At 45.7% G+C, this 25,872-nt stretch overlaps 1 protein-coding gene across 7 annotated transcripts in view; it reads left to right on the top strand.

Annotated features, from left to right (window-relative positions):
• Positions 1–25,872, top strand: part of hspg2 (heparan sulfate proteoglycan 2) — a 536,580-nt gene that overhangs the window by 308,364 nt on the left and 202,344 nt on the right. For 4 of the 7 annotated variants that reach the window (XM_080181499.1, XM_080181501.1, XM_080181502.1 and 1 more), the window contains 10 exons: positions 3,355–3,456; positions 6,123–6,425; positions 12,697–12,795; positions 15,925–16,008; positions 17,281–17,373; positions 18,437–18,520; positions 19,544–19,774; positions 21,113–21,226; positions 24,575–24,702; positions 25,760–25,846. In XM_080181499.1, the coding sequence (XP_080037625.1) occupies positions 3,355–3,456; positions 6,123–6,425; positions 12,697–12,795; positions 15,925–16,008; positions 17,281–17,373; positions 18,437–18,520; positions 19,544–19,774; positions 21,113–21,226; positions 24,575–24,702; positions 25,760–25,846 (1,325 nt within the window). The remainder of the gene's footprint in view (positions 1–3,354; positions 3,457–6,122; positions 6,426–12,696; positions 12,796–15,924; positions 16,009–17,280; positions 17,374–18,436; positions 18,521–19,543; positions 19,775–21,112; positions 21,227–24,574; positions 24,703–25,759; positions 25,847–25,872) is intronic. The other 3 variants (XM_080181505.1, XM_080181504.1, XM_080181503.1) reach the window with 1 other exon arrangement.

Here is a 25,872-nt window from a genome sequence, read left to right as displayed (position 1 = left end):
GCTGGACAGTGGGGGCTATTGTGGAGTGTTAGCATGTGCGGCTATTTTCTCCAACCAGTTTAGGTGGCCAGGTGCTGAGCAAATGTCTGACCTTGACCCAGCCTGCTTACTTAGTGTTTCCCACAGCAGCCAGACCGAGGGCAGATAGCCTGCCTTTCCCCTCAGCTCTTAACTGTTAACAAAGGGAGACCAAGGAAAAAGACAGGAGAATGTCACAGTGTAAAAGAAAATACCTTGCAACAAATATATATTTTCCCCCAAAGAAAATGTTTGGATTTCCGCCTTCACAATAAGAAATGAATAAGGACTGTGTAATATAGTTCAGGGCTTTTTGGCAGGACAGAACTCAAGTATTACTAATAAAAGAGACATACTGTCAAAGTTTTTCATCTTGCACTCACCAGATGTAAGAAATTGCAAAGGGTGCATAAATATTTAATGCGTGAGGGAAAGGATGATGATTGGTTGGCAGGCGAAAAGAACATGTCTAAGCATTCTGCCTTTTTTGAGTTAAGCAAAAGCACAGTAGTTCCCTGGCAGTGCTGCGACCATTCACAATTCATTTGCCAACCAACAGCACCCTTTTCTCATGCGACATAAATTGTTGCTCCTTTGAAATGTGGCGTTCTTGCAACTGGTCCTGATGAATGTCAGATGAAAAACTTCAGCAACATGGGTCTCTTCTTCAGCAGTATTCAAGTTTAATGTTTTGCTGTATTGTCAAACTTGTAAACACGGGAAACCAATGTACCTTCCCAAAATCCTGTAGCTGCTGATGATTTACTGGCCACCAAGTAAACTCCTCGCCACTTCAAATTAACCCATTTAGTTTGTTGTCAATTCTCTTATTAGGACTGAAATATATAGTAAGAACTTCTGTACTGCATTCACTCCCTTATTCCTTTATTCCATTTTAAGCTCTTTTCTGTTTTTCTTATTATGCTTTAACCTCCGCTCACTGTAATCCTCCTCCACTCACTGTAATCCTCTTCTGTTGTTTAGTTTTAGCTTACAGTCTTGGAACTTGCCTTCCATCACCTTCTCTCCATCTCCCACACTATAACTTTGAGTAACTGTAGCTTAAAGCAATTTTCCAGACCATCAGGCACTTAGATTTGATAAAGATTGACTGTTGGAAGTGACCAGTTCAACTTTTGCCTTGAAAATTGCTTCCAAACAGGGAAATGGTGCTCCCCCCCACCCCAGCCCCTTTACTGTTCATACATCCCTCCTGCCCTTGCCTTTTTCAGTGGTGGAGGGCACAGAAGAGGGAGGTAACCTTGAAGTGATCCTGCTGAACTTCTGCACATCTTTTCCTGTTTTCTTTCACTGCCTCAGGAGTCTCAGTAGCCATTCCCTAATATAGATTTGCGAATTGCTGTATTGTTCCTAAGCTGCTCTTTCCTTCTTTTGAACATAAGAAATAGGAGCAGGAGTAGACAATTCGGCCACTCAAGCCTAATCTGCTGTTCAATAAGACTGTGGCTAATCTTTTTGCATTGAAACATAGAAAGTAGGAGCAGGAGGTGGCCATTTGGCCCTTCAGACCTGCTCCACCATTCATCATGATCATGGCTGATTGTCCAACTCAGTAGCCTAATCCTGCTTTCTCCCAATAACGTTTGATCCCGTTCGCCCCAAGTGCTATATCCAGCTGCCTTTCGAATACATTCAATGTTTCGGCATCAACTACTTCCTGCGGTAATTAGTTCCACAGGCTCATCACTCTTTGAGTGAAGAAATGTCTCCTCACCTCCGTCCTCAATGGTCTACCCTGAATCCTCACACTGTGACTCCTGGTTCTGGACTCTCCCACCATCGGGAACATCCTCCCTCTGTCTACCCTGTCTCGTCCTGTTAGAATTTTATAAGTCTCTATGGGATCCCCCCTCGTTCGTCTGAACTCCAGCGAAAACAATCCTAACCTAGTCAGTCTCTCCTCGTACATCAGTCCCACCATCCCCGGAATCAGCCTGGTAAACCTTCGCTGCACTCCCTCGAGAACAAGAACGTCCTTCCTCAGAAAAGGAGACCAAAACTGCACACAATACTCTAGGTGTGGCCTCACCAAGGCCCCTGTATAATTACAACAACACATCCCTGTCTTGTACTCGAAACCTCTTGCAATGAAGACCAACATACCATTTGCCTTCTTTACCGCCTGCTGCACTTGAGTTCCATGTTCCTATTTACCCCGATAACTTTTTGTTCCCTTGCCTAACAAGCATCCATCTACATCGGCCTTAAAGTTATTCAGTGATCCTGCTTCCGCTGCCTTCTGAGACAGAATTCCAGAGTCTCGCGACCTTCTGGGAGAAGATAAATCTGAAAGGGCAAGTTCCTAATTTTAAAACCGTGCCCCCAAGTTCCAGACTCACTCACAAGAGAAAACACCCCTTCCACATCCACCCAGTCAACACCTAACAGGTCCCTGTGTAACTTCAATCTTTTCCCTCTCCAAGCTCAATGAATGAAAGTAACTGAATATTAATTGTTCCCTGTAAGGATGACAAATGAATGCAGATTAGAAAATCTTCCATCTTGTAAAGTTACAGCACGCATGGGCTTCATAACATCTGCCAACGTGTCAGATGGATCATGTTCCTTTATAACTGAACTTAACAGGAGATTAGCGCGAATTTGACAATACTGGCATAAAACCTGGAACTCACTCCCTCTACAGGCATAGGTGCTGGGTCAATTGAAACCTTGCGCACTGAGAGTGATAGATCTTTTTCATTGATTTGAGGATATTGAAGCAAAGCCTGTTAAATAGATTGGAAGCACAGATGAATCAGGATTTAATTTGTATGGTGGAACAGGCTTGAGGGCCTGAATGACCTCCTCCTGTTCCTAAGCTGAAATGGAATCCCCTTGACATGGTTGTATTTTAACCGTGCATTCGAGAGGTGGGAAGATTAACTTAGAGCCAAAATAAGAGTAAGCCATTTAAAAACAAAAACTGTGCAACTGGAATAGTCCCGAATAATCAGTGACTTCTGTTTTCTTTGCTGTTAAGAAGGTGTCTGCCAATCCAGATGCTGAAACTGACATATATAAAAGCAGTTTTATAAGCTTCTGTTTGCGTTCAGCATGCTTTGGTCCTGTTTGATGGGCGATTGTTTCATGTTAAAGCTAAGCCCGCTGTATTTTTGACCTGCAGTGATTTATCTACTCACCTCAGCTGACCACAACAAAATAACCACGCTGTACTTCCTGATCCTGCCATCGTTGGTTTGCTTACTCGGTAGTTTCTTGTCTGCACATGCTTGAGCTGATGTTGATCGGGGCACCTTGCTGAGCCGGAGGATGAGTTTGTATGTTGTAACTAAAGTGCAAAATTGCGTTCATTAGAAAGACCCGTCTTTGACCGAGGACCAGCTGAGGAAGGATGCAGCTATCTGGGAACTCTTAGGCTCTTCGTCATCACTTCCGAGGGTTAAGCGATCCTCGAAGGTAGCAGTGAGACTGCATGACAGTGTTCAGCATGACTCTTAGTGACTACGGATTGTATGAGCTACAGACAAGAGTAGATTTAACCTTGTCCAGTCCATCGCTCCAGTGCACAATGTTATTTCAGCTATTTTATTCTTTTACTTCTCTCTCCCCACTGCAAATTAGTTTAGTAGAAGTCATTAGGTTACATTTTAGCTGCATTTGAAGCAATTTTTTAAAGCGGCATCTCGGCCTTTTGGCTAAGATGCAAATGAGATCAAGCCTTGGAAGAGGAGCTACACCTACTCCCATCAGCTTGGACCATGTAGATCAAGCCCAAGGCAGGTAGTGAGAGCCCTGTCTTGTCAGCTTGGATCGGGAATGTCCCAACTTGCTGCGAGTTTGAATTGGACTTGATTGGATTGAATTGGATATATAAATAAAAACAATATACAGTCTATTCTTCAGCTAGTCTTTGCTGACTCTGCATGTGTGGTCTAATTAGAACACAGGAATTGCTTTGGGCAGTGCATTCCAGATCATCAGAACCAAACCCTATAAAAATAAAATTCTCCTAATCTTTCTTGTCGTTCTTTGTTGATCACTTAAACCCTGCCAGTGGAAACAATTCCTTCTGTCTGCTCAGTGAAACTTTCTCATAATTATGAATATCTCTCAGGATCTTCTCTGACAATCCCAGTCTCTCTCCATATGATTGGTCTCCCTCATCCCTGGTGGTCAGCTGTGTTGTTCATAGAATCCCTACAGCGCAGGAGGCTATTCATCCTACTGAGTCTGTCTGACAGAATATCTTACCCAGGCCCTTTCCCCTGGCCTATCACCGTCACCCCACACACTTACCATGGTTAACCCATTTAGCATGCATACCTTGGGACATTCTGGGGGCATTTCCCATGGCCAATCTATCTGACCTTCTCGTCTTTGGACTGTGGGAAGGAACCCAGGCAGATACGGGAAGAACATGCAAACGCCACACAGACAGTCACACAAGCCGGGAATCGATTCTGGGTCCCTAGTGCTATGTGGCATCAGTGTTAACCATTGTGCCACCTCTTTTGTAAATGGTAATGATCTGCAGGCATACCCCCCAAGCCTCCTTCAAACAAAGATCAAGCTACAGCATAATTGGATTCATGTCATCACATTGGTCCTTCATGATCGGACCTCAGTCTGATGCAGGGAAAGGGTGGATGAGCAAATCAGTAACCCTTTTAATTGTTTTACAGCATGTTCTGGTGTTTTTGAATGGTGCTTTGGTCTTAACAGAATGATTTAACATCTGATGGAAATCCTTCAAAGGACAGCAGTGAAAATTGGCTATAGAATCATACAGTGCAGAAGAAGCTCTTTGGCCTTCTGGGTCTAAACCGACGCATTAGAAATACCTGAACTCCCACCTAATCCCAGCTGCCAGCACGTGGCCCATAGCCCTGAGTGTTATGACATGCTAAGTGCTCATCCAGGTACTTTTTAAAGGATGTGAGGTAACCCGTCCTTACCACCCAAGCAATGCATTCCAGGCTGTCACCACCCTCTGGATAAAAAGTTTTTCCACACGTTCCCCCCCTAAACCTCCTGTCCCTCACCTTAAACCTATGTCCCCTCGTGACTGACCCTTCAACAAAGAGGAACCACTGGTCCTTATCCACCCTGTCCATGTCTATTATAATCTTGTACACCTCAAGCAGGTTGCTCCTCAGTCTTCACTGCTCCAATGAAAACAATAAGAAGTTTCACAGCACCAGATTAAAGTCCAACAGGTTTATTTGGTAGTAAACACCACTATTTTTCGGAGTGCTGCTCCTTCGTCAGGTGAGTGGTGTTGTGAAACTTCTTATTGTGTTTACCCCAGTCCAGTGCCGGCATCTCCACACCAATGAAAACAAGCCAAGCGTACCTAACTTTTCTTCATAATTTAAATGTTCCATCCCAGGCAGCGTCCTGGTGAATCTCCTCTGCACCCCCTCCAGTGCAAACACATCCTTCCGACAATGTGGCAACCAGAACTGCACACATTACTCCAGCTGTGGTCTCACCAAAGTTTTATACAACTCCAACATGACTTCCCTGCTTTTGTAATCTATGTCTGGATTGATAAGGCAAGTATCCTTTTTCACCACTCTACTAACTTGACTTTCCACCTTTAGAGATCTGTGGAGAAATACCTCAAGGCCACTTTCTTCCATAGAACTTCCTGATGTCCTACCATTCATTCAATGCTTCCTTGCCAAGTTACACCTTCCAAAGTGTATCGTGTCTACGGGATGAACAGATTTGGATAAGCACATAGAAGTTTGAAAGAGGAAGAAAGTTTGTGGAACTATTTTGAAAACGAACTGCACAACCTCCTTTAAGGGAGGAAATCTGCTGTCCTTGCATGGCCTGACCTGGATGTGACTCCAAACTCTCAACCATGCGGTTGCCTCTTAACTGCCCTTTGAAATGGACTAAGTAACCACTCGGTTGTGCAGGCAGTTAGGAAATACTCCACAGCAATGCCCACATACCATGAAAGAATAAAGAGCAAAAAACAGTGGCCTTTGTGTACTATGATGTCGTGTGTGTATATTAGTTAGAGAGTGGTACGTTTGTGGCTGGCTTGCAGTGGTGATTTTCTTTTTGGTGCAAGTACCTTTATAGATAACTTGTTCCTTACTTCCTTGTAGTCTGCACCAGACATGGAAGAGCAGAAGCGGATAGATGATGAGATTTGGGCAATTATAACTGGCTTTACTGCTAAGCAGTTGCAAAAACCACCCCGTCGCACCCCATCCGTTGGCAGGGATCTGTCCAACGGGTCCCATCCGTTATCTCGACTGGCCTCATCAGGGCCTGTTGGACCTCCCGCTCCCCCTTCCTCTCGCAACACATCATCTCATTCTGCACGCTCAACTTTCTCTTCAAGACCTGCTGCTTCTCGTTCTTCTCTCCCCTCATCTCTACTTTCCCGTCCTGGCCACCACAAGAAGGTATGGAAACCTTGCTTCGGTATGAAATAGAATCGTCCATTTGAGGCTAGAACATAAGAACATAAGAAATAGGAGCAGGAGTAGGCCATCTAGCCCTTCGAGCCTGCCCCGCCATTCAATAAGATCATGGCTGATCTGTTGTGGCTCAGTTCCACTTTCCCGCCCTCTCCCCATAACCCTTAATCCCCTCTCTTATCAAAAACCCATCAACCCGCTTCTTAAAAATATTTAGCGAGGCAGCCTCCACCACTTCAACGGGCAGAGAATTCCAGAGATTCACCACCCTTTGAGTGAAGAAGTTCCTCCTCAACTCCGTTCTAAACCGCCTCCCCTTTATCTTGAGGCTGTGCCCCCTAGTCCTACTGTCTTTTTTGAGCGGGAAGAGTCTCTCCACCTCTATCCTATCCATCCCATTCATCATCTTATACGTCTCAATGAGATCTCCCCTCATTCTTCTAAACTCTAACGAGTACAAGCCTAGTTTATTCAGCCTCTCCTCATAGCTCAATCCCCTCAACTCCGGCATCAGCCTAGTAAACCTCCTCTGCACTCCCTCCAGGGCCAAAATATCCTTGCGCAGGTGCGGCGCCCAAAACTGCACACAGTACTCCAGCTGCGGCCTCACCAATGCCCTATACAGCTGCAGCAAGACCTCCCTACTTTTATATTCAATCCCCCTCGCTATGAAGGCCAGCATCCCATTCGCCTTCCTGACCACCTGCTGCACCTGCAAGCTGGGTTTTTGCGACTCATGCACAAGGACCCCGAGGTCCCTCTGCACCGTCGCCTGCTGCAGTTTTTCGCCACGTAAGTAATAGTCCTTCCTACCATTCTTCCTACCAAAGTGGACCACCTCACACTTGCCAACATTAAATTCCATTTGCCATTTCCTGGCCCATTCGCCCAGCCTATCTAGATCCTTCTGCAGACTCTCCACACCCTCCGCACAATTTGCCGTTCCCCCAATCTTGGTGTCATCAGCAAATTTCGACACCCTGCACTCGGTTCCCTCCTCCAGATCATCTATATAAATGGTAAATAGCTGAGGCCCCAGCACCGACCCCTGGGGCACCCCACTAGTCACCATCCGCCAATCCGAATAGCACCCATTGACCCCCACTCTCTGCTTCCTATTTGACAACCAATCCTCTATCCACGCTAACACCCTACCCCCAACTCCATGTCCCCTGACCTTCTGCAATAACCTCTTGTGAGGTACCTTGTCAAACGCCTTCTGAAAATCCAGAAAGACCACATCCACCGGCTCTCCTCTATCCACTGCCCTAGACACATCCTCATAGAACTCCAGTAAATTTGTCAGACACGACTTCCCTTTAATGAAACCGTGTTGCGTCCGCCCTATCAAGCAATTCCCTTCAAGATGCCTCGCAATTTCCTGCTTAATGATGGATTCTAACATTTTACCTACCACAGACGTTAAACTAACCGGCCTATAATTCCCCGCCTTTTGCCTGGCACCCTTCTTAAACAACGGCGTAACATTAGCCGTTTTCCAATCTTCCGGCACTTCCCCGGAATCCAGCGACGTCTGGAAAATAACCACCAAGGCATCCACTATCACCTCCGCCATTTCTTTCAGAACCCTCGGATGCATTCCATCCAGTCCTGGGGACTTGTCCACAATCAGCCCCTCCAGTCTGTCGAGCACCACCTCTCTAGTAACAGTAATGTCATTAAGACCCTCCATTCCTACCACCTTTCCATCGCTAACACCCGGCAAATTATTCACGTCCTCCTCCGTGAAGACAGAAACAAAAAAGTTATTCAAGACCTTAGCCATATCCCCATCCCCTATCACTAGCTCCCCTTTCTCATCCTCTAAAGGACCAACGTTCACCCTAGCCAGCCTCTTCCTTTTTATATATTTATAAAAACTCTTGCTATCCTTTTTTATATTAAGTGCTAGCCCAGCCTCATAGCTTCTCCTACCCTCCTTTATCAACTTCTTTGTCAATCTTTGTTGACATTTAAACCTTTCCCAATCCTCTTATCGCCCACTGCTCTTAGCTACTCTAAATTCCTCCGCTTTTAATTTAACACTTTCCTTCACCTCCTTCGTTATCCACGGCTTATTACCTCTCTTCCTACTGTCCTTTTTAACCATCGGAATAAATTTCTGCTGAGCACCAAGAAAGATCTCCTTAAAGATCCTCCACTGCTCCTCAGCAGATCTACCTTCCAACACATTCCCCCAGTCCACATTCGCCAATTCTTCTCTCATCCTACCATACTCCCCTCTATTCAAACAAAGGACGCGTGTCCGGGAACCCACTTTCTCCTCCTCCATCTGCACCAGAAACTCCACCATACAATGATCACTCTCTCCAAGAGGATCCTTCACCGCAAGGTCCCTAATTCTACCCGCCTCATTACATAGCACCAGATCCAAGATAGCTCGCTCCCTCGTCGGCTCCAACACACACTGTTCAAGGAAATTATCCCGGCAGCATTCCAAGAACTCCTCCTCGAGCCCACCTCGTCCAACATGGGTCGACCAATCAATATGCAGATTGAAATCTCCCATAACTACTGCCGTCCCATTCCTGCACGCCGCACTTATTTGCGTGTTAACAGCCCGCCCCACCTCCAGATCATTATTCGGGGGCCTATAGACGACACCCACCAGCGTCTTCCTCCCTTTGCTGTTCCTAATCTCCACCCACAACGATTCCACGTTCTGCTCTTTGGCTCCGATATCATCCCTTGCTACCACCTTGATACTATCCTTAATCAGCAGAGCTACGCCACCCCCTCTTTCCTCCTGCCTATCCTTCCTAAACACTTGATAGCCCTGTACATTCATCTCCCAGTCCCTGTCACCTTGCAGCCACGTCTCTGTAATGGCCACCAGATCGTATCCATTTGTGTCGATCTGCGCCACCAGCTCATCCACTTTATTCCGAATGCTTCGTGCATTCAGATAAAGCGCTTTCATCCCAGCCTTCACCTGGACCCTATTTGCCGTAACGCCACCAATTGGGACATCCTCGGCCTCTTCCCTTACCTGTACCCTATCCTTAACTTTAGACCTCGTAGCGTCACCTACCCTCGCACCCTCCCCCCCCCTAATTAGTTTAAAGCCCTGTCTACAGTCCTCTTTACTCGATTCGCCAACACTCTGGTCCCAGCACGATTCAGACCAACCCCATCCCGCCCGAACAAGTCCCACCTACCCCAATACTGGTGCCAGTGCCCCATAAATTCGAACCCATTCCTCCCACACCAATCCCTGAGCCACCCATTCACTTCCTTTATCCTGTCAACCCTACGCCCGTCTGCACTCAGTTCAGGCAGTAGCCCAGAGACGACCACCTTGTCGGTTCTACTTTTTAATTCCATTCCCAGCTTCTCATACTCCCTCCCCAGATCCTCAGTCCGCACTTTGCCTACGTCGCCGGCACCCACATGTACTACAACGACCGGGTTCTCACCCTCCCACTCCAGGTTCCTCTGCAGCCCAGCTGTGACATCCTGTACCCGAGCACCAGGCAGACAACACACCCTTCTGTGCACTTTGTCATTGTGACAAAGGACAGTGTCAATACTCTTCACCCCACTATCCCCAATCACTACTACGTTCCTTTTCCCCTTCTCTTTGCCTATGTCCTGCTGCATCACTGTACCGTGTGCAGTTTGCTCACCAACCTCACCTGCCTCGTCCTCTTCCAGACTGGAAGCAAGAACCTCAAACCTGTTATGCAGATTAAGAGGCTGAGGCCTCCGCTCCTCACCCCCCTTCCTCCTCCTCCCAGCAGCCCCCTTTTGTCCCTGACCCTTAGATTTAGCCAGTCTAGGGGCACCCTCTCTCCCCCTGATGAGCCTCAAGGACTAGCAGAAAATCAAGGCACAGTTTTCCATTTGATAAAATGCTAAGTAAGTGTAGCTACAACCTGTGCATCAAGCAATACCAGCTTGCAAGCTATCTTCATCAGCAACGTAGAGCATTCCATTGACCGTTACAAACGATGAATAGTTGCAGATAACTGTGATCTTAGCATGGTAAAATTGGTTTTGAAAAGTCAGCTGGCATTGTGTGTTGATGGCTCGTACAATGATCTGCAGTGGTTGTACATGACATTGTGTCAATTCCTCAACCTCTGAGATCAACAGAAGGTAAAAATTGAACTTGGGATAGAATAGTATCCTTACAGTGCAGAAGGAAGTCATTTGGCCCATGGAGCCTGTACTGACAACAATCCCAAACAGGCCCCGATCCCTGTAACCCCATGTGTTTACTCTGCTAGTCTCCCTAACATTAAGGGGCAATTTAGCATGGCCAATCCACCTAACCTGCATATCTTTTGGACTGTGGGAGAAAACCAGAACACCCGGAGGAAACCCACGCAGACATGGGGAGTAAACTCCACACAGTCACCCGAGGCTGGAATTGAACCTGGGTCCCTGGCGCTGAGAGGCAGCCGTGCTAGCCACTTTGCCACAAAGCCGCCCTGATTTTGAGTTGCTTCCACCAAAAGGGGAAGGGAATAGGTGTAAACTGGATAGAAACACAAACTGCTAAAGATTCTCAGCAGGACAGCCGTACTGTGGAGAAATACAGGCAACGTTTCAAGTTAGTAAATGCCAGAAATGGGAAAATAACAGATTTTAACCAGCAAATCGTTAAAGGACAAGAATGTACAGCATCACCCCTGAGTGTGCTGGAGGCAGATTCAATCGAGGCATTCCAAGGGAATTAGACTGTCATCTAAAAAGGAAGAACGTGCAGCGTTACTGGGAGAGAACAGGAGAATAGCACTAAGTAACTTTCTGATTTAGAGAGCTGGTGCAGGCACGATGGGCCGAATGGCCTCCTGCACTGTAGCAGTTGTGTAATTGTGTGAATCACAGCGGGGAGCCGAAGGGGAAAATGAGGGAAGGGCAAAACGGTAGGTCCGTGATCGAGTGGGAGAGGCAGGAGAGATGATTTAAGAACATAAGAAATAGGAGCAGGAGTAGGCCATCTAGCCCCTCGAGCCTGCCCCGCCATTCAATAAGATCATGGCTGATCTGTCGTGGCTCAGTTCCACTTTCCCGCCTTCTCCCCATAACCCTTAATCCCCTCTCCTATCAAAAACCCATCAACCCGCGTCTTAAAAATATTTAGCGAGGCAGCCTCCACCACTTCAACGGGTAGAGAATTCCAGAGATTCACCACCCTTTGAGTGAAGAAGTTCCTCCTCAACTCCGTTCTAAACCGCCCCCCCCTTTATCTTGAGGCTGTGCCCCCTAGTCCTACTGTCTTTTTTGAGCAGGAAGAGTCTCTCCACCTCTATCCTATCCATCCCATTCATCATCTTATACATCTCAATGAGATCTCCCCTCGTTCTTCTAAACTCTAACGAGTACAAGCCCAGTTTATTCAGCCTCTCCTCATAGCTCAACCCCCTCAACTCCGGAATCAGCCTAGTAAACCTCCTCTGCACTCCCTCCAAGGCCAAAATATCTTTGCGCAGGTGCGGCGCCCAAAACTGCACACAGTACTCCAGCTGCGGCCTCACCAATGCCCTATACAGCTGCAGCAAGACCTCCCTACTTTTATATTCAATCCCCCTCGCTATGAAGGCCAGCATCCCATTCGCCTTCCTGACCACCTGCTGCACCTGCAAGCTGATGATTTGGCAGAAGGCACGATGGAGCAAGGCAAAACGGGATGGTAATGCGGAAAGTAAAGGCATGAAAGTTGGATGAAGAGGAGCTGTAGATGGCAGTCAATGGCTCACCGCTGTTGAGACTTTCTGAGAGTGGAGGTTTGAATTTGCCAAAGTCTACAGACTGGAAATCCTGAGTTGAAGTGGCATCGTCAGCCTTGGGGGGTGACGTGTGTGTGTGTGTGTGTGTGTGTGTGTGTGTGTGTGTGTATGAGTATTGTGTGTGTGTAGTGTGCTATAGAACACAGGCTCAGGGTTTGAATGTTTAACAGTTTAAATATTCGCTCTCATCAGCCAGAGCAATGTCTGTCTGCGGTGAGTGGCTGTGTCATTCCTCCCCTACTGGAAAATATGCAATTATGAAAGGATTAGGCTTTCATCCGAGCTCCCTTGTGTGACCAGTTGGATGAGCGCACTCACTGGGAAGGCAAGTATAACCCCACTCCCACCTGAGACATTGAAGGGGGAGAAAGCTGGGAGTTTAAAGGGAAATGGCCTGTAACTCTGCATTTGTATGTGAGCGTTCGTGTTAGTTTTTAAACAAATGCCATGATAAATTGATGAAGCTCAGTGTTGATTTTCTCTGCACGCAAATATTACAGATGAAAGCCGTTCCTCAGGCCCCTTCACTGCAAGCTCAGGAATCAGTGAACCTCATTTCTCCCCCCATGTCAGGCCCAAGGTCTGAAGACTTCAAGAAGGTAGCCAGAGTCAACTTATGCATGGAATGTTCCAGTGTCTCCAAGACTGCGTGCATGCCTGAGATGTGAAATGGCTTCAGAAAGTTGCCTGTTGGATTACAAATTCCAGACTTTTTGAACAAGGGTCCCAGTTTGTCCTGAGGAGCTCATTGGATCGCCTGTGTTCGTGAATGTTGCCATTATTCACCATGTCAACTGATTCAATAATTAAAAATAGCAACAAAGCAGCATGCTTGTGTTCAAACTAAATGATGTAGAAAATAGCTGAGCTCATTGCAAAATGTGGAGCATTTGGCATGAAATGTGAACATGGTCATAAATATCCTGCTGGGTAAAATTATCCTTGTTTTATTTGTGCTGACTTTTGGTTGGAACTAAAATTGTATATCTATGGCTTTGTTGTGATTGGTTCAAACGTGCATGTTTGGACTTGAGCTATCCTAATACCGAGTGTCGTTGGTAAATTATTAAAGGGGAGTCTCATCGAGTTGGATTTTTGTTTTGCCCTTGCCCCCCACCCTTCCCCCACACCAAGTTTACTGCTGGCGGTGGTAGCTCGCCATTGGCCCCCGGTGGGATCGGAAGACCCCGCCAAAGTCTGCAGCATTTTCTGTGGCTCGTCTGTCCAGCTGGCGGTCAACGCACCGCGGGGCATTGCCGTCGGCTGGACCGGAAGGGCCAGAAGATCCTGCCCATCGTGTTAGGGCACACTCTTGTGAAGGGACTTGACCCATTCATTACCTATTAGAAGTTCTGAGTATGAGAGATGTTCCACTGGACTTCCCATTTGACTTCCCCTTGGAGGTAACACCAGCTTGTGAGTGTGTCTGCAATAATGTGATGAGTGTCTTCAAAGTGGATGTGGCCACTCCGTGGCAGGCATCACAGTTTTCAGTGGTTGTCATAACAACGCTGAATGTAAGGCAGGCCTGTAAGTGTAATTGGAATCAACATTGGTTTGGCAGGCAGGAGGATATTTACATTAGTTGGTGCCCTGAAGGAATGCATCATTGGACGACAGTTTCAGAGAGTTCCTTTTTAGCGAGGAAGCCAAACAGAGCCGAGGAAATTAGTAGGATTTCCCTAACCCTGTTTTAAAAAAGAGACTTCATAAAAACAAATTGACCACCTATTCCAAAGTCTCCTTACACAATGAGACCTGCAACAGACAGTTCCACCATCACACCTCCCTTTGAGATGGGATTTTCCACTGACTGACTCCTACTGTAAACCTGGTTAACGTGCCAGGGTCAACCTTGTTTTAGGTTTGACAGGTTTCCAATGGAGTTCCCAGCTGTAGTGGCATTATTGCGAGACTATTAATCCAGCTAATACTCTGGGAACCCGGGTTCGAATCCCACCACGGCAGATGGTGGAATTTGAATGCAATAAAAAATATCTGGAATTAAAATGACCATGAAACCATTGTCAATTGTCGAAAAAACCCATCTGGTTCACTCATGTCTTTTCAGAAAGGAAATCTGGAAAGTGATTTCCTGCGAGAAGTTCCAGTCTCTGATGTGGAAAGTGATTACTTCTAGATATTGAAGATGTAAAGGAAAATGGGGATGGTGCAGGTTGAAATAGAAGGTCAGCTACGATCTTACTGAATTTCAGAGCAGGCTCAGGGAGGCCAAATGGCTTACTCCTCCTATTTCCGATGTTCACTTATTCTTCAGTCTTATTATAGAGTCTTCGCGCCTTCCCATTTCCAAGTAGCAGGAATGTTCTTCCCTTTGGTTAATTTTGTTTTTATTCATTCGTGGGACATGGGCATCGCTGCCTAGTCAGCATTTATTGCTTATCCCTAGATGCCAGATGTCGTTTGAGAGCCGTCTACATTGCCAGGCCAGAGCAGGTAAGGACGGCAGATTTCCTTTTTGAAAAGACATTAGTGAACCAGATGGGTTTTTTCAACAATTGACAATGGGTTCATGGTCATCTTAATTCCAGATATTTTTTATTGAATTCAAATTCCACCATTTGCCGCGGTGGGATTCGAACCCAGGTTCCCAGAGCATTAGCTGGATTAATAGTCTCGCAATAATACCACTAGATTATCACCTCCCTGTTGCACTTTCAAATAAAAAGGGTCTGGATTTCAAAAGGCTGGGAAGTTGAAGATTTTTGAAATGGGGGAGCAATCAAAGAAGTGCAATAAAGCTTTTTTCCGAGTGACCCTGGAACTTAGGGTGGTCTCCATTCAGAAGTACAGGTTTTTAGAAAAGTCTCCTCTCCCTTTTGCCCTCCTGGTTCCCACACAAGAAACCCTGATGGTACCTGTCCTTATTTTTATAAAACGGATTGTCTATATCCTGAATTTTTAACATCATACAGGTGTCATGATGGAATAATGGGTTCTTCCCACATAACCTCTGATCTTCCCAGCATCTAAAATCCGAATGGATAAGATGGTGCCTGGGGAACAAACAGTGAGAGAGATTTTCCAAGACTTTGAGGGGAGACTTTGTGAGCTTGTGGTTGATTTAAAGTTCCAGCATTCCCCATCTGCTACTCTCTCTGTCCCGGCTGTTGCAAACCTGAACCTAAGCTCTGCAGGTTTACGTAGATGAGCTATGCTTTGGATATCAGGCATTGAGCAACTCATCAGTTTACAGCTCACTCCAGGTAGGCTTGGAGAATCTCGAACATGTCGCTGAGATTCTGTGCCTAACTGAACTGATACAGATGGTGTAAACTGGCATATTAATCTTGTAACAAAAATAGAAAATGTTAGCAATAATCAAGAGATCAAGCAGCTTCTGTGGAGGGAGAGATAATGTTAGCATTTCAGGTTCATGATCTTTTATCAAAACTACATTTCTCAGCATTGAATTAACTTCTGCTTAGTTCACTTTGCTCTGCCTTGTGGATTTTACTGAGTGCAGTACTTCTGATCTACTCTTATCAATTGGTACCTTTATAAAGGCCCAGGACATTCTAATAATTCTACAGAACTCTCTTGTGAATACAAACCTGTTTGTATTTTAGAAGTTGGGAACTGGGGACCAGGGTTGTGAGGGGTGCCTTTGCTTCCTGAGACCCTCCTTGGGAAGAGATGTGTCTTTGATTTCTGCTCTCTGTATACTTTCTCTGTTCACCCTGTGTCTGCCTCTTTTCCTATCCTAGTATTCTCTACTTTACAAGGGCTTCAGTCTCCTACCTGAAAGCAATTACTATTGGCAGCTACCTCACCAATACCTGGGGAACAAGGTAACCAGCATTTCAGTCCTGAATTAGAAGCTAAATCTTGCACAATTGTCGTTTGGATAATAATTCCAACTGGTACGAATTATGCACGTGTTTCTAATTGAATATGACAGTGTCTTTTTATGTATTTTGGAAGAAGGATTCACGGTTCAGTCCATGTTCTGTTGTTGGTTGGAGAAAGTGTTGGAAACCTCTGGATCTCTTATCAGATCCTCTGTTACTGGTCAAAACAAAATCAGTGCAACCATTGAGTTCTCTTTGCTCAACATCAGTTGAGTTAACAAGATTTTCAGATGTCAGTTTCCTAAAAGGCTATCATTGGTCATTATCAAAACAAGAGCAAAGTGTTGGCCAGATGCCTTCATTAAAGACATTTGGCAAGGACATGTTACTTTTGAGACTGTGGGGGTCATTTTAGCCTAGTCCACTCAATGGGAAACTGACAGTCTTGTGTCAGGTGCCCATTTTATACCTTGACCAAATGAAGTCAATAGAGACTAATAGCAGGTGAGGTATAGAATTGTAGCTGGACCCATCCAGACAATTGCCCATTGGTCAGGCTAAGTTTAAAATTGCCCCCTGTTTTGACCCATCCCCATAAAATCATGGAACCTCAAACTGAAGTAGGGGCGTCGATTTTGAGCCAACATTTTTGTTGCCTGACGTCGATAAGGATGACTGGCCAAGCCATCTAATGCAAGGTGCTTTGTCGGTGATGAGTGGAATGGCACAGGGCCAGCCCTCCGCCCCCGTAAGCCCGTGCATTTACCATGGCCAATCCATCTAACCTACACATCTTTTCACACTAAGGAGCAATAAATGGGTAAAATGAAAGTCAGCCAGCTTTCACCATCTGTGGGGCTCCTGCCTTGTCCCAACTCCTCCCTCCCACGTTGGGGTCATTCCCTCTTCCACTCTGTAAGTGGCTGCCCTCCATCAGCCTGACCTCACTGCAAGCAATGCCACAGAGGATCTATCAATAATGGAGTCTTTAATTGAAGCATTGGAACTTTGTAGCTTTACATTTTAAAAAAACATAATGTATAAAGTGCTAATTTTGATAAATGTTCCAACTCCTATAGAGTACCAGCAGTTTATAAAATTAACAGTTTTATTTCTTTAGGTATCTTTCCTTTGCCTTGGTCCCTGAATGTTAAATCCAAGGTGGTGCTGGTGATATTTGTTCTCTCTCTGCTCCTGGTTTAGGAGTGGCGTTAATCCACATGTTGCATCAGTATAAAGCAGTTCTCTCATGTTTTTCTTTCTTTTGCACAGCTGACGGCCTACGGTGGACACCTTCGCTACACGCTCTCCTACGATGCTGGATACAGAGGGTCCACAGTACCAGATGCTGACGTACAGATCATTGTAAGTGACAGCAGCAGCCTGGCTGGCACGCCTCACTTGAGTCTGTAAAAATGAAGCCAGCCATTTGGCGAAATGTTGGTCTGGGATTCCCACCATGTATCTTTCCGGGACGACCAAATTGTGGGTGTGCGCTGTATTGAGAGATAAGCACCTAGACACAAAGCTTTGGGGCCAGGGAGTATCCCATGTCCTTGCTCTACAGATCGCGTGACCCCATTTTCTCATGCTGGCTTACACTGGGATGGATAAAGCTTCTCCCTGATGGGGTGTATGTTCATCAGTAAGCCCATTTGTTTCATGATTCCTGAACCATTGCCGGGGAAATGCAAAGACGTCTGTCTCAAGCCCCTGCAAAATGGTGGCTGCTGAAGGCACTTTATCTCCTTCGAATAACGTTCATTAGTGACCTTTCATCGTATGTCTTACTTATTGGGTTCTATTTTTGTTTATTGGGTACGTTTATTCTTTGGTTTTTAAATTCTTTGAATTCCTTTTGCTTGTTTTGTTTCCACATTGTGATTTTGAAGGAACTCACGGCTGTTGAGAGATAGGGGTTAATAGCTACCTTCACATTGTGCAGTATTTGTCCACGATGGTGATTTGCCATGACCTGGGTGTGTAACATCGGGCTAACAATGATCACCAATTATTGTGAGCCCCATTGGGAAATGGGGGTGTACGAGAAGCAGTGAAAAAGCTGTGACTTGTGAGAGTTAATTTGGAACAGGTTCACTCAGGGTCTCGGCTGTCAGTCCAATGCACAGTAGTCTTATCTTAGTGGATTCCCTGAGCTGTGCAGTCTCCCTTTGTGCCTGTGTCCGGGTATTTAATACTCAGCCTGGTTAGAACCTGGAAGGAGGCACTGCAGTGCTCTGCAGAGAGTAGCATGAAGTGCTAGAATGAGCATCTCTCCCTCGCTTACTCCCCTTCCCATGCAGCAGCACATCATTGTGCAAATCTTCTTGTGGGATCAATAATTACATTGTATTTCCTCCTTGCTTACCAGTGTACAGACGTATCGATTGTTCACCTGTAAATGTCTTCTGCTTGTGTAATCTTTCAGGGTAATGACATCACCTTGGTAACCTACCATCGTCACCAGCTCCAGCCAAGAGAGATGAAGTCCTTTGAGGTCATGCTGAAAGAGGTAAAGGGTTACATTTTGTGTGTTATGCTCCACCATTCCTCCTCCAAATATCTTCAACAATTGGTAAAGTCAGGTCCATTACTGTCGTGGCAATGAGTTGCTTTCCAGACATGAGCAAAGGAAGCTCTTATTACATTGAGTAATAAGAGTGCGCATTCCTAGAATGAAAAAGGATGAGTCAGCACAATAAATCTCTCACTTTCCAACAGATTACTCCAACTTGTAACCTTCCCATCATGCCCTTCGCTCTCCTATTCCACAGACAGTGTCCCTCTCTCCTCAGTTACCCGACGGGACTGTTGTTCTTGAGGCGAAAGGATCCTCACTGATCCCCATTTTATTCCCAAGTGTGAACTTGGATCCATTGATGGAGGTCACTTAGCTCTCTTGGTTAGATGTCTAGAGTGTGGTGCAGGATGATGCGGGTTTCAGTTCTCCCACTGGCTGTAGCAATTCATGGAGATCTGTCTCTTGCCTTACCCCACATTGTAGTCCGGTAGAGGAAATGTATTATCTTTAAGAAAAATGAGTAAAAATCTGGCTGAAACTTTTTGTTGATTTGTAAATAAATACAAATTAGGAGCAAGAGATGGTCCCTCGAGCCAGCTCTGTCATTCAATAAGATTAAAGCTGATCTGATTAAGGCATTAACTCCACATTCCCTCCTAACTGCGATATCTTGTCAATCAAGGGAGCTTTGTAGTTCTCCAAAAAGTGACAAAAGATAGACGCAATTTATATTCGGGGTTCAATTTAGTTGGAACAGCTCAACTTAATTTTCTACGCCTGTAAGGTTAATAAATAAATAATGTAACCACTGTTGAGCACTCTTATCTTTTGAACATTTGGAATAGCTGGTGTGAGTTTTTAAGTGAATCTTCAGTATGCTGCCTGGGTTTAGCCACTGGAAAAGTTTGACATGAGCTAACTTGGAATGTTAACTGTCGGTAGATGAGGAAACCTTGCTCAGGACCATTTGGTGGGAGTCAGCACAGTGATGAACCTGCTTTTCTTTCCTTTCAGCAATTCTGGAAGCGACCAGATGGTCAGCAGGCCACCCGGGAACATCTCCTGATGGTCCTCGCCGACCTAGACGAAGTCCTCATCCGTGCCACCTACTCAACTGACATGATCTCCGCCAGCCTGTCCGACGTGAGCATGGAGATGGCTGTGCCGTTCTACACCAACATGGCACAGGCATTGCAAGTAGAAGAATGCCAATGCCCCCCAGCCTACATCGGCTTGTCCTGCCAGGTGACTACACCAACATTTCTCTGGCTGAACCTGGCCTACACTTGAACCTGCAACTTATTGTAAGGTCGACAACAGCAACTTGTGCTTATGGTGCACCTTTAACATCCTTTTGGAAAGGAAATCTCGAGATATTTCACAGGAATGTTGTCAGGAAGAACTTGACATTGAAACACATCAGGAGAAAAACTTGGTCAAGGGAGAAGGCTTTAAGGAACATTAGAGAATGGGGAGAGATTTAGCAGGAAATTCCAGAAAAACCAAGCATTGAATCCCTACAGAGCAGAAGGAGGCCATTCAGCCCATCAAACCTTCATCAGCAGCAACCCCATCCACGCCCTACTCCACGTATTTACCATGTCAATCCTTCTAACACGAAGGAGCAATTTAGCATGGCCAATAAACCTAACAGCTGTTGACATGGCACCTATAGTGGAGTGATTAAAATTAGAGATGTGCAAGAGGCCAGAACTAGAGGAGTGAAAATATCTTTGAGGGTGTAAAATTGGAGGATATTACAGAGATGGGAAGAAACAAGGACATGGAGAATTGAACATGAAGATGACGTCCGTACACTAGGTCCTCTTAACATATTCCCTTCCATTTCAGTTTTAAATTTTTCTTTTTGATACACAAGGTGCACTGTGTATGATCAGTTAAAGTGACATATCCTGCACATTGATCCATTCTGTAATTGAACCAATGACAGTAGTAAGTTTTGAAAGCAGATGCCTGGCACAGTGGTCAAAGACTGATGTTCCCGTCCGTACATGCTACAACTGTGCTGGTATTCTACAGGAAAAGGTAGTCCTCAGTACTTCCTTATTCATTTGTGGTTGACTCTATATGAAGAGTGTTCATGGATTCTTCATCCATGCAGTTCATTGTAGCCAAACCCCATCCATCTCTCATCTGGAATGCATGCCTGCACACACCTAAAAGGGGTCACTGGGGGGTTGGTTTACCTCAGTTGGCTGATCAACTGCTTAATGATGCAGAGTGACACCCAGAGCTTATTCAGTTCCCGTACCGGCTGAGGTTATTCATGAAGCTCTTGCCTTCTCAGCCTGAAGCGTGGTGATCCTCAGGTTAAATCACCACCAGTCTGCTCTCTCCCGTCAAATGGGAGAGCAGCCTATGATCATCTGGGACTATTGCTAACTTTACCTTAATAGGGATTACTCTAGGCGCTTTCGTCGCAGAATCTGTGATAGTGTGATGGCATCAGCTGTCTCTGTGTTTGATCTTTTTTGGCCTCTGCTAAGGTAAAAGAAATTCTAGTGCAGTGAGGAAAACAATTGAGTAAAGGACGATATGTTGAATCTCCGGTTTCTGTCCTAGGATTGCGCTCCTGGTTACACAAGGACTGGAGGAGGCCTCTACCTCGGAGACTGCAAACTGTGTGAATGTCATGGACACTCCGATTCCTGTCACCCGGAGACTGGCCTTTGCTTGGTACATAGCTTTGATTATTTCAGTGTATCAGGAATTTTGGCAGCACCAAAATGACTCCCTTCATCAATAGCCTTCAGATATCTCTGTCTCACATTCACAGGGAATGGTCAACAAATGAGTCCTTTATTTTGAAAAGGCCTTTTTACCGTTCCCGTACCAAGTGAGGGGAATATGTGAAAGATGGCCTCGTTACAGCGAGCATTTTGCCTGCACCATATTCACTCTAAAATGTTAATTCCTCAGTGTTTTTTTTTTCCTGTCAAAAGAGTGTAGACGCTCCCTGGTAGCTGTGCTGGTGAAACTGGTGAGTCACTAAGCCTGAGGACTAAGGAAGTTCCGAGTATGATTCTGATACCGGAGTTGAGGGGATTGAGCTATGAGGAGAGGCTGAATAAACTAGGCTTGTACTCGTTGGAGTTTAGAAGAATGAGGGGAGATCTCATTGAGACGTATAAGATGATGAATGGGATGGATAGGATAGAGGTGGAGAGACTCTTCCCGCTCAAAAAAGACAGTAGGACTAGGGGGCACAGCCTCAAGATAAAGGGGAGGCGGTTTAGAACGGAGTTGAGGAGGAACTTCTTCACTCAAAGGGTGGTGAATCTCTGGAATTCTCTGCCCGTTGAAGTGGTGGAGGCTGCCTCGCTAAATATTTTTAAGAAGCGGGTTGATGGGTTTTTGATAAGAGAAGGGATTAAGGGTTATGGGGAGAGGGCGGGAAAGTGGAACTGAGCCACGACAGATCAGCCATGATCTTATTGAATGGCGGGGCAGGCTCGAAGGGCTAGATGGCCTACTCCTGCTCCTATTTCTTATGTTCTTATGTTCTTATGTAAGCCGCCCCCATCAGCGTGTGCTGATCAGAGCTGGTGAGGGAATTCCGCTGGAAGTGGTAATACACCCACTGCTAACATTCACTGGCTGGATGGGTATCTACTTAACTGAAGTATTGAAGAAGTATTTGGATAATATTTCAATAGCACGCAGGAGGTTTTGATAGAGTAAGTAAGCAGGAACTGTTTCCAGTGGAAGGAGGGTCAGTTCCCAAAGGCCTTTGAGTTAAGATAATTGGCTGACAAACAGGATTTGTTTTTTGACACGGCAAGTTACAATCTTAATGTGCTGCCTGAAAGGGCGGTGGAAGCAGATTCAATTGTAACTCCCAAAAGGAATGGGAAAAATGCTTCTAAAGGAAAAGTCTACAGGTTCTGAAAAGAATGGCAAAATGAGACTAGTTGCTTATCTCTCTCAAAATGCTGGCAAAATCACAAAGGGCTGAATGGCTTGCGTATGTGATTTCATGAACTGTAAGAAGCAAAACCAAAGTAATGTTAGTGTAGTACCCAAGGGAGGTGGTGGCCTACTGGCATTGTCACTGGACTAATTATTCAGAGACCCAGGGGACCTGGGTTCGAATCCCACCATGACAATGGTGAAATTTGCATTCAATGAAAATCTGCAATTAAAAAACCAGGAAGCCTTTGTCGATTGTAATAAAAACCAATGTGGATCACTAATGTCCTCCAGGGAAGGAATCCTGCCATCCTTACCTGGCCTGACCTACATGTGACTCCAGAGACGAGGCAATGTGGTTGACTTTTAAATGCCATCTGAAATACAGTTAGGGACGGCCAATAAGTGTTGGCCCAGTTGGTGACGCCCACATCCCCAAACGAGTAAGAAGAAGTAAAATAGAAAGTAGGTGTCGAAGGATGGAAGTGTGATTGGTGGAGAGAGCCAAATGGGTAGCTACCATCTATACTCGTGTATTGCCCAGTGAAGTGTGGCTCTGATCGGACCCAACCTTAAAGCACCAGGGGTTAAGAGTAAGTAACTAGAGACTTTGCCACACTGGAAGCAGCATGTGTGGACTGACCAATGTTAAATAACAGCACAGTGGGTGCTGTTACTTGCATCTCGGGGACTGCAGCGGTTCAGTAAGGCAGATCACCACCACCTTCTCAAGGGCATCTAGACACAGTCAATGAATGTTAGTGTAGGTGGTGAAGCCACAAGTGAATTTTAAGAGAGTTGTAGGATTGCAGCAGGGTGGAGTTGGTATTGGGAAGTCCAGCTGCTTGAGTTATTCAGCCTCCCCATTTTATTCTACAACACAGCCTATCAGCTGCTACTTCACATCAGCGATGCAGCTGTAAAGATTAAATCCAGCATCTGTAACCTGGGAAATTTAATATATGTTCACGGGTACAGAGAGAGGGGGATATGCTGGCTGCTGTCCTCGAGATGAAGTAGAACTATATATCAAAAGGCTTCTCTTTTATTTGGAAAATATTGCATTGAAACTGGGGGCGATATGAATGTGAAATATGATCTGCACTATCTTCAGGCACGTTCTCCTTCCTGGATGTTTTGTAAACATGAATGTTAAAAAGATAAAATTGTTTGATCGTTTCCATTTAATTTTGTTGCTCATTTTTTTTGATATTGACGTTTGTGAACAGCTGCATCTTTTGTGAAGAAAGATGTTTTAAGTCCTCTTTTAAGTGTGTGTTTGCCCTGGAAGCGCAGGTCTTGGCTTGGCAAAGAGACCCACACAGCGATGGGCAGTGAGAGCTGGGCCCAGCAACTGGCAGTCTTCATCTTTACACCGTAGAGCGAGACCTGATGAGTGAAAAGACACCCAACTTCAGAATTCTAGATCTGACTCACCCAGTGTGGGCTGCTTCCCTGAGAAAACTATAAGACCATAAGACATAGGTGCAGAAGGAGAGCAGTTAGCCCATCGAGTCTACTCCGCCATTCAATGAGATCACAACTGATCTCGTGATAACCCTCAACTCCACTTTCCTGTCTTAATTCCCACAGTCCTTAATTCCCTTACTGATTAAAAACCAGCCGTTAGTGATGACTTTCTACAGCCCTCTGCAGTGACGAATTATGTAGCCAAAACTATTCTTCTTCTGATATCAGCAATGATTCCAACACTTGGAGGCAATAGTGTCTCGGGCAGTAGGGTAGAGCAAGTTAACGTTCTGTCAGGGGGTCAATTTTCCACTGACTTCAATTGGGCAACAGTGAAAAGCTTACTAAAGCACTATTCCCTTTTTCCGTGCTATCACCTAAGATAAGTTTCAACCCCTACAGGCTTATTATTGGCGTAGGGTGACTTGCTTACCTGTTTACAGTTGACGGGGGGAAGAAGTTGAGATGATGAATAAGCGCGTCACACAGGAAGCATGTCACACAACTTGAAAGCATATTAAGCGGGAGTGACTTTCCACCAAATGCCTCTTGATACTAATACACTGACTAACCCTAGTAATAAACCCAGGCATAGCGAGTGCTTAACTGAAGCAAGATTTTTCTTCTAAAAAATCTCTCCAACAGAACTGTTTACATAACACGGCTGGGGAGTTTTGTGATCAGTGCGCCCCTGGATACTACGGTGATGCCACGAGGGGTACGCCAGATGATTGTCAACCTTGTGCCTGCCCACTGACCATTCCAGAAAACCAGTAAGTTACCTACTTTGCAAATGTCTTGGTGCACTATGCTGCTGCCTTTATCACCAAATAGCATGTGGCTCAATGCACCATATACAAGATTACTGATGTTGTTGTGCAACCTTATTTGGTTGTAGAACGTTTTGAGGTATGCATTTACTCCAGCGGATTGCCACAGGGTCTTGTATCCCGACCTCAGCTCCCTCACGGTTGTGAGAATTGAGAGAGCCAGCGGTGAGAAGCGCCAATGGCAGTTTTCCTGCGAGCGCTGCAGCACCTGCTGGGCCCTTCCAGCTTTTCCAGTTTCTATTTCCAAACTTCCAGTGTTCCGTCACCGCGGAGAGACGCTTAGTGATGCCATTTTCTTCCCGAGAGGACAGCAGCTAAAACTGGCACTGGCAAACAGAGGATCGGTGTCAGAGGGAGCCCTGGCACTGGGAGGGGATGGGGACGCGGTGAGTGGGGGGGGGGGGGGGGGGGGAGCCTGGCAGCAGCCTGGCAACCACTAACCCAGGCACCCTCTTGACTGATAGAATGATAGAACCTGACAGTGCAGAAAGAGGCCCTTCGGCCCATCGAGTCTGCACCGAACACAATCCCACCCAGGCCCTACCCCCATATCCCTACATATTATACCCACTAATCCCTCTAACCTACACATCCCTGGACACTAAAGGGGCAATTTCTTAGCATGGCCAATCAACCTAACCCGCAAACCCCCCCACCATGAGTGCACCAGTGTTTAAGTGAAATGTGTTTTGCTCTCTCACCGCCCCCACCCCGCAGACACAAACCAATTTAGAAGTCCCAGCATACCTTCATTGCCCATCCCACAGCGAGCACCCTTCCCTCAGGTTCCCGCTTCCCTCGGTGATTTCTTTATCTGCAAAACTGGTTGTTTTGGTTATTGACTGCTGGTTATTATTGCGAACAATAACATTGTTAAAGGTGTACAGCTCACCATTATGGATTACCATAATTACAAGTTGTTTCTTCATCAGATTGGATGGATCGAAGATGACGTTAATGGATAACTTTCTGTGGCGTCTTTCACTTTGTCTTCTGCTAGGTTTTCTCCCATCTGTGAAAGTAATGGCGGCGGTGGGTACAGGTGTACAGCTTGTCTCCCTGGTTACACAGGCCAGTACTGTGAACGGTAAGTGGATACGATCGTTAGTAGAG

Source organism: Carcharhinus amblyrhynchos, unplaced genomic scaffold (assembly GCF_965287045.1).
Source record: "Carcharhinus amblyrhynchos unplaced genomic scaffold, sCarAmb.v2.hapA scaffold_41, whole genome shotgun sequence".
Taxonomy (NCBI): domain Eukaryota; kingdom Metazoa; phylum Chordata; class Chondrichthyes; order Carcharhiniformes; family Carcharhinidae; genus Carcharhinus; species Carcharhinus amblyrhynchos.
The sequence above is the reverse complement of the archived record's forward strand: the minus strand, read 5'-3'. Positions and strand labels throughout refer to the sequence as shown.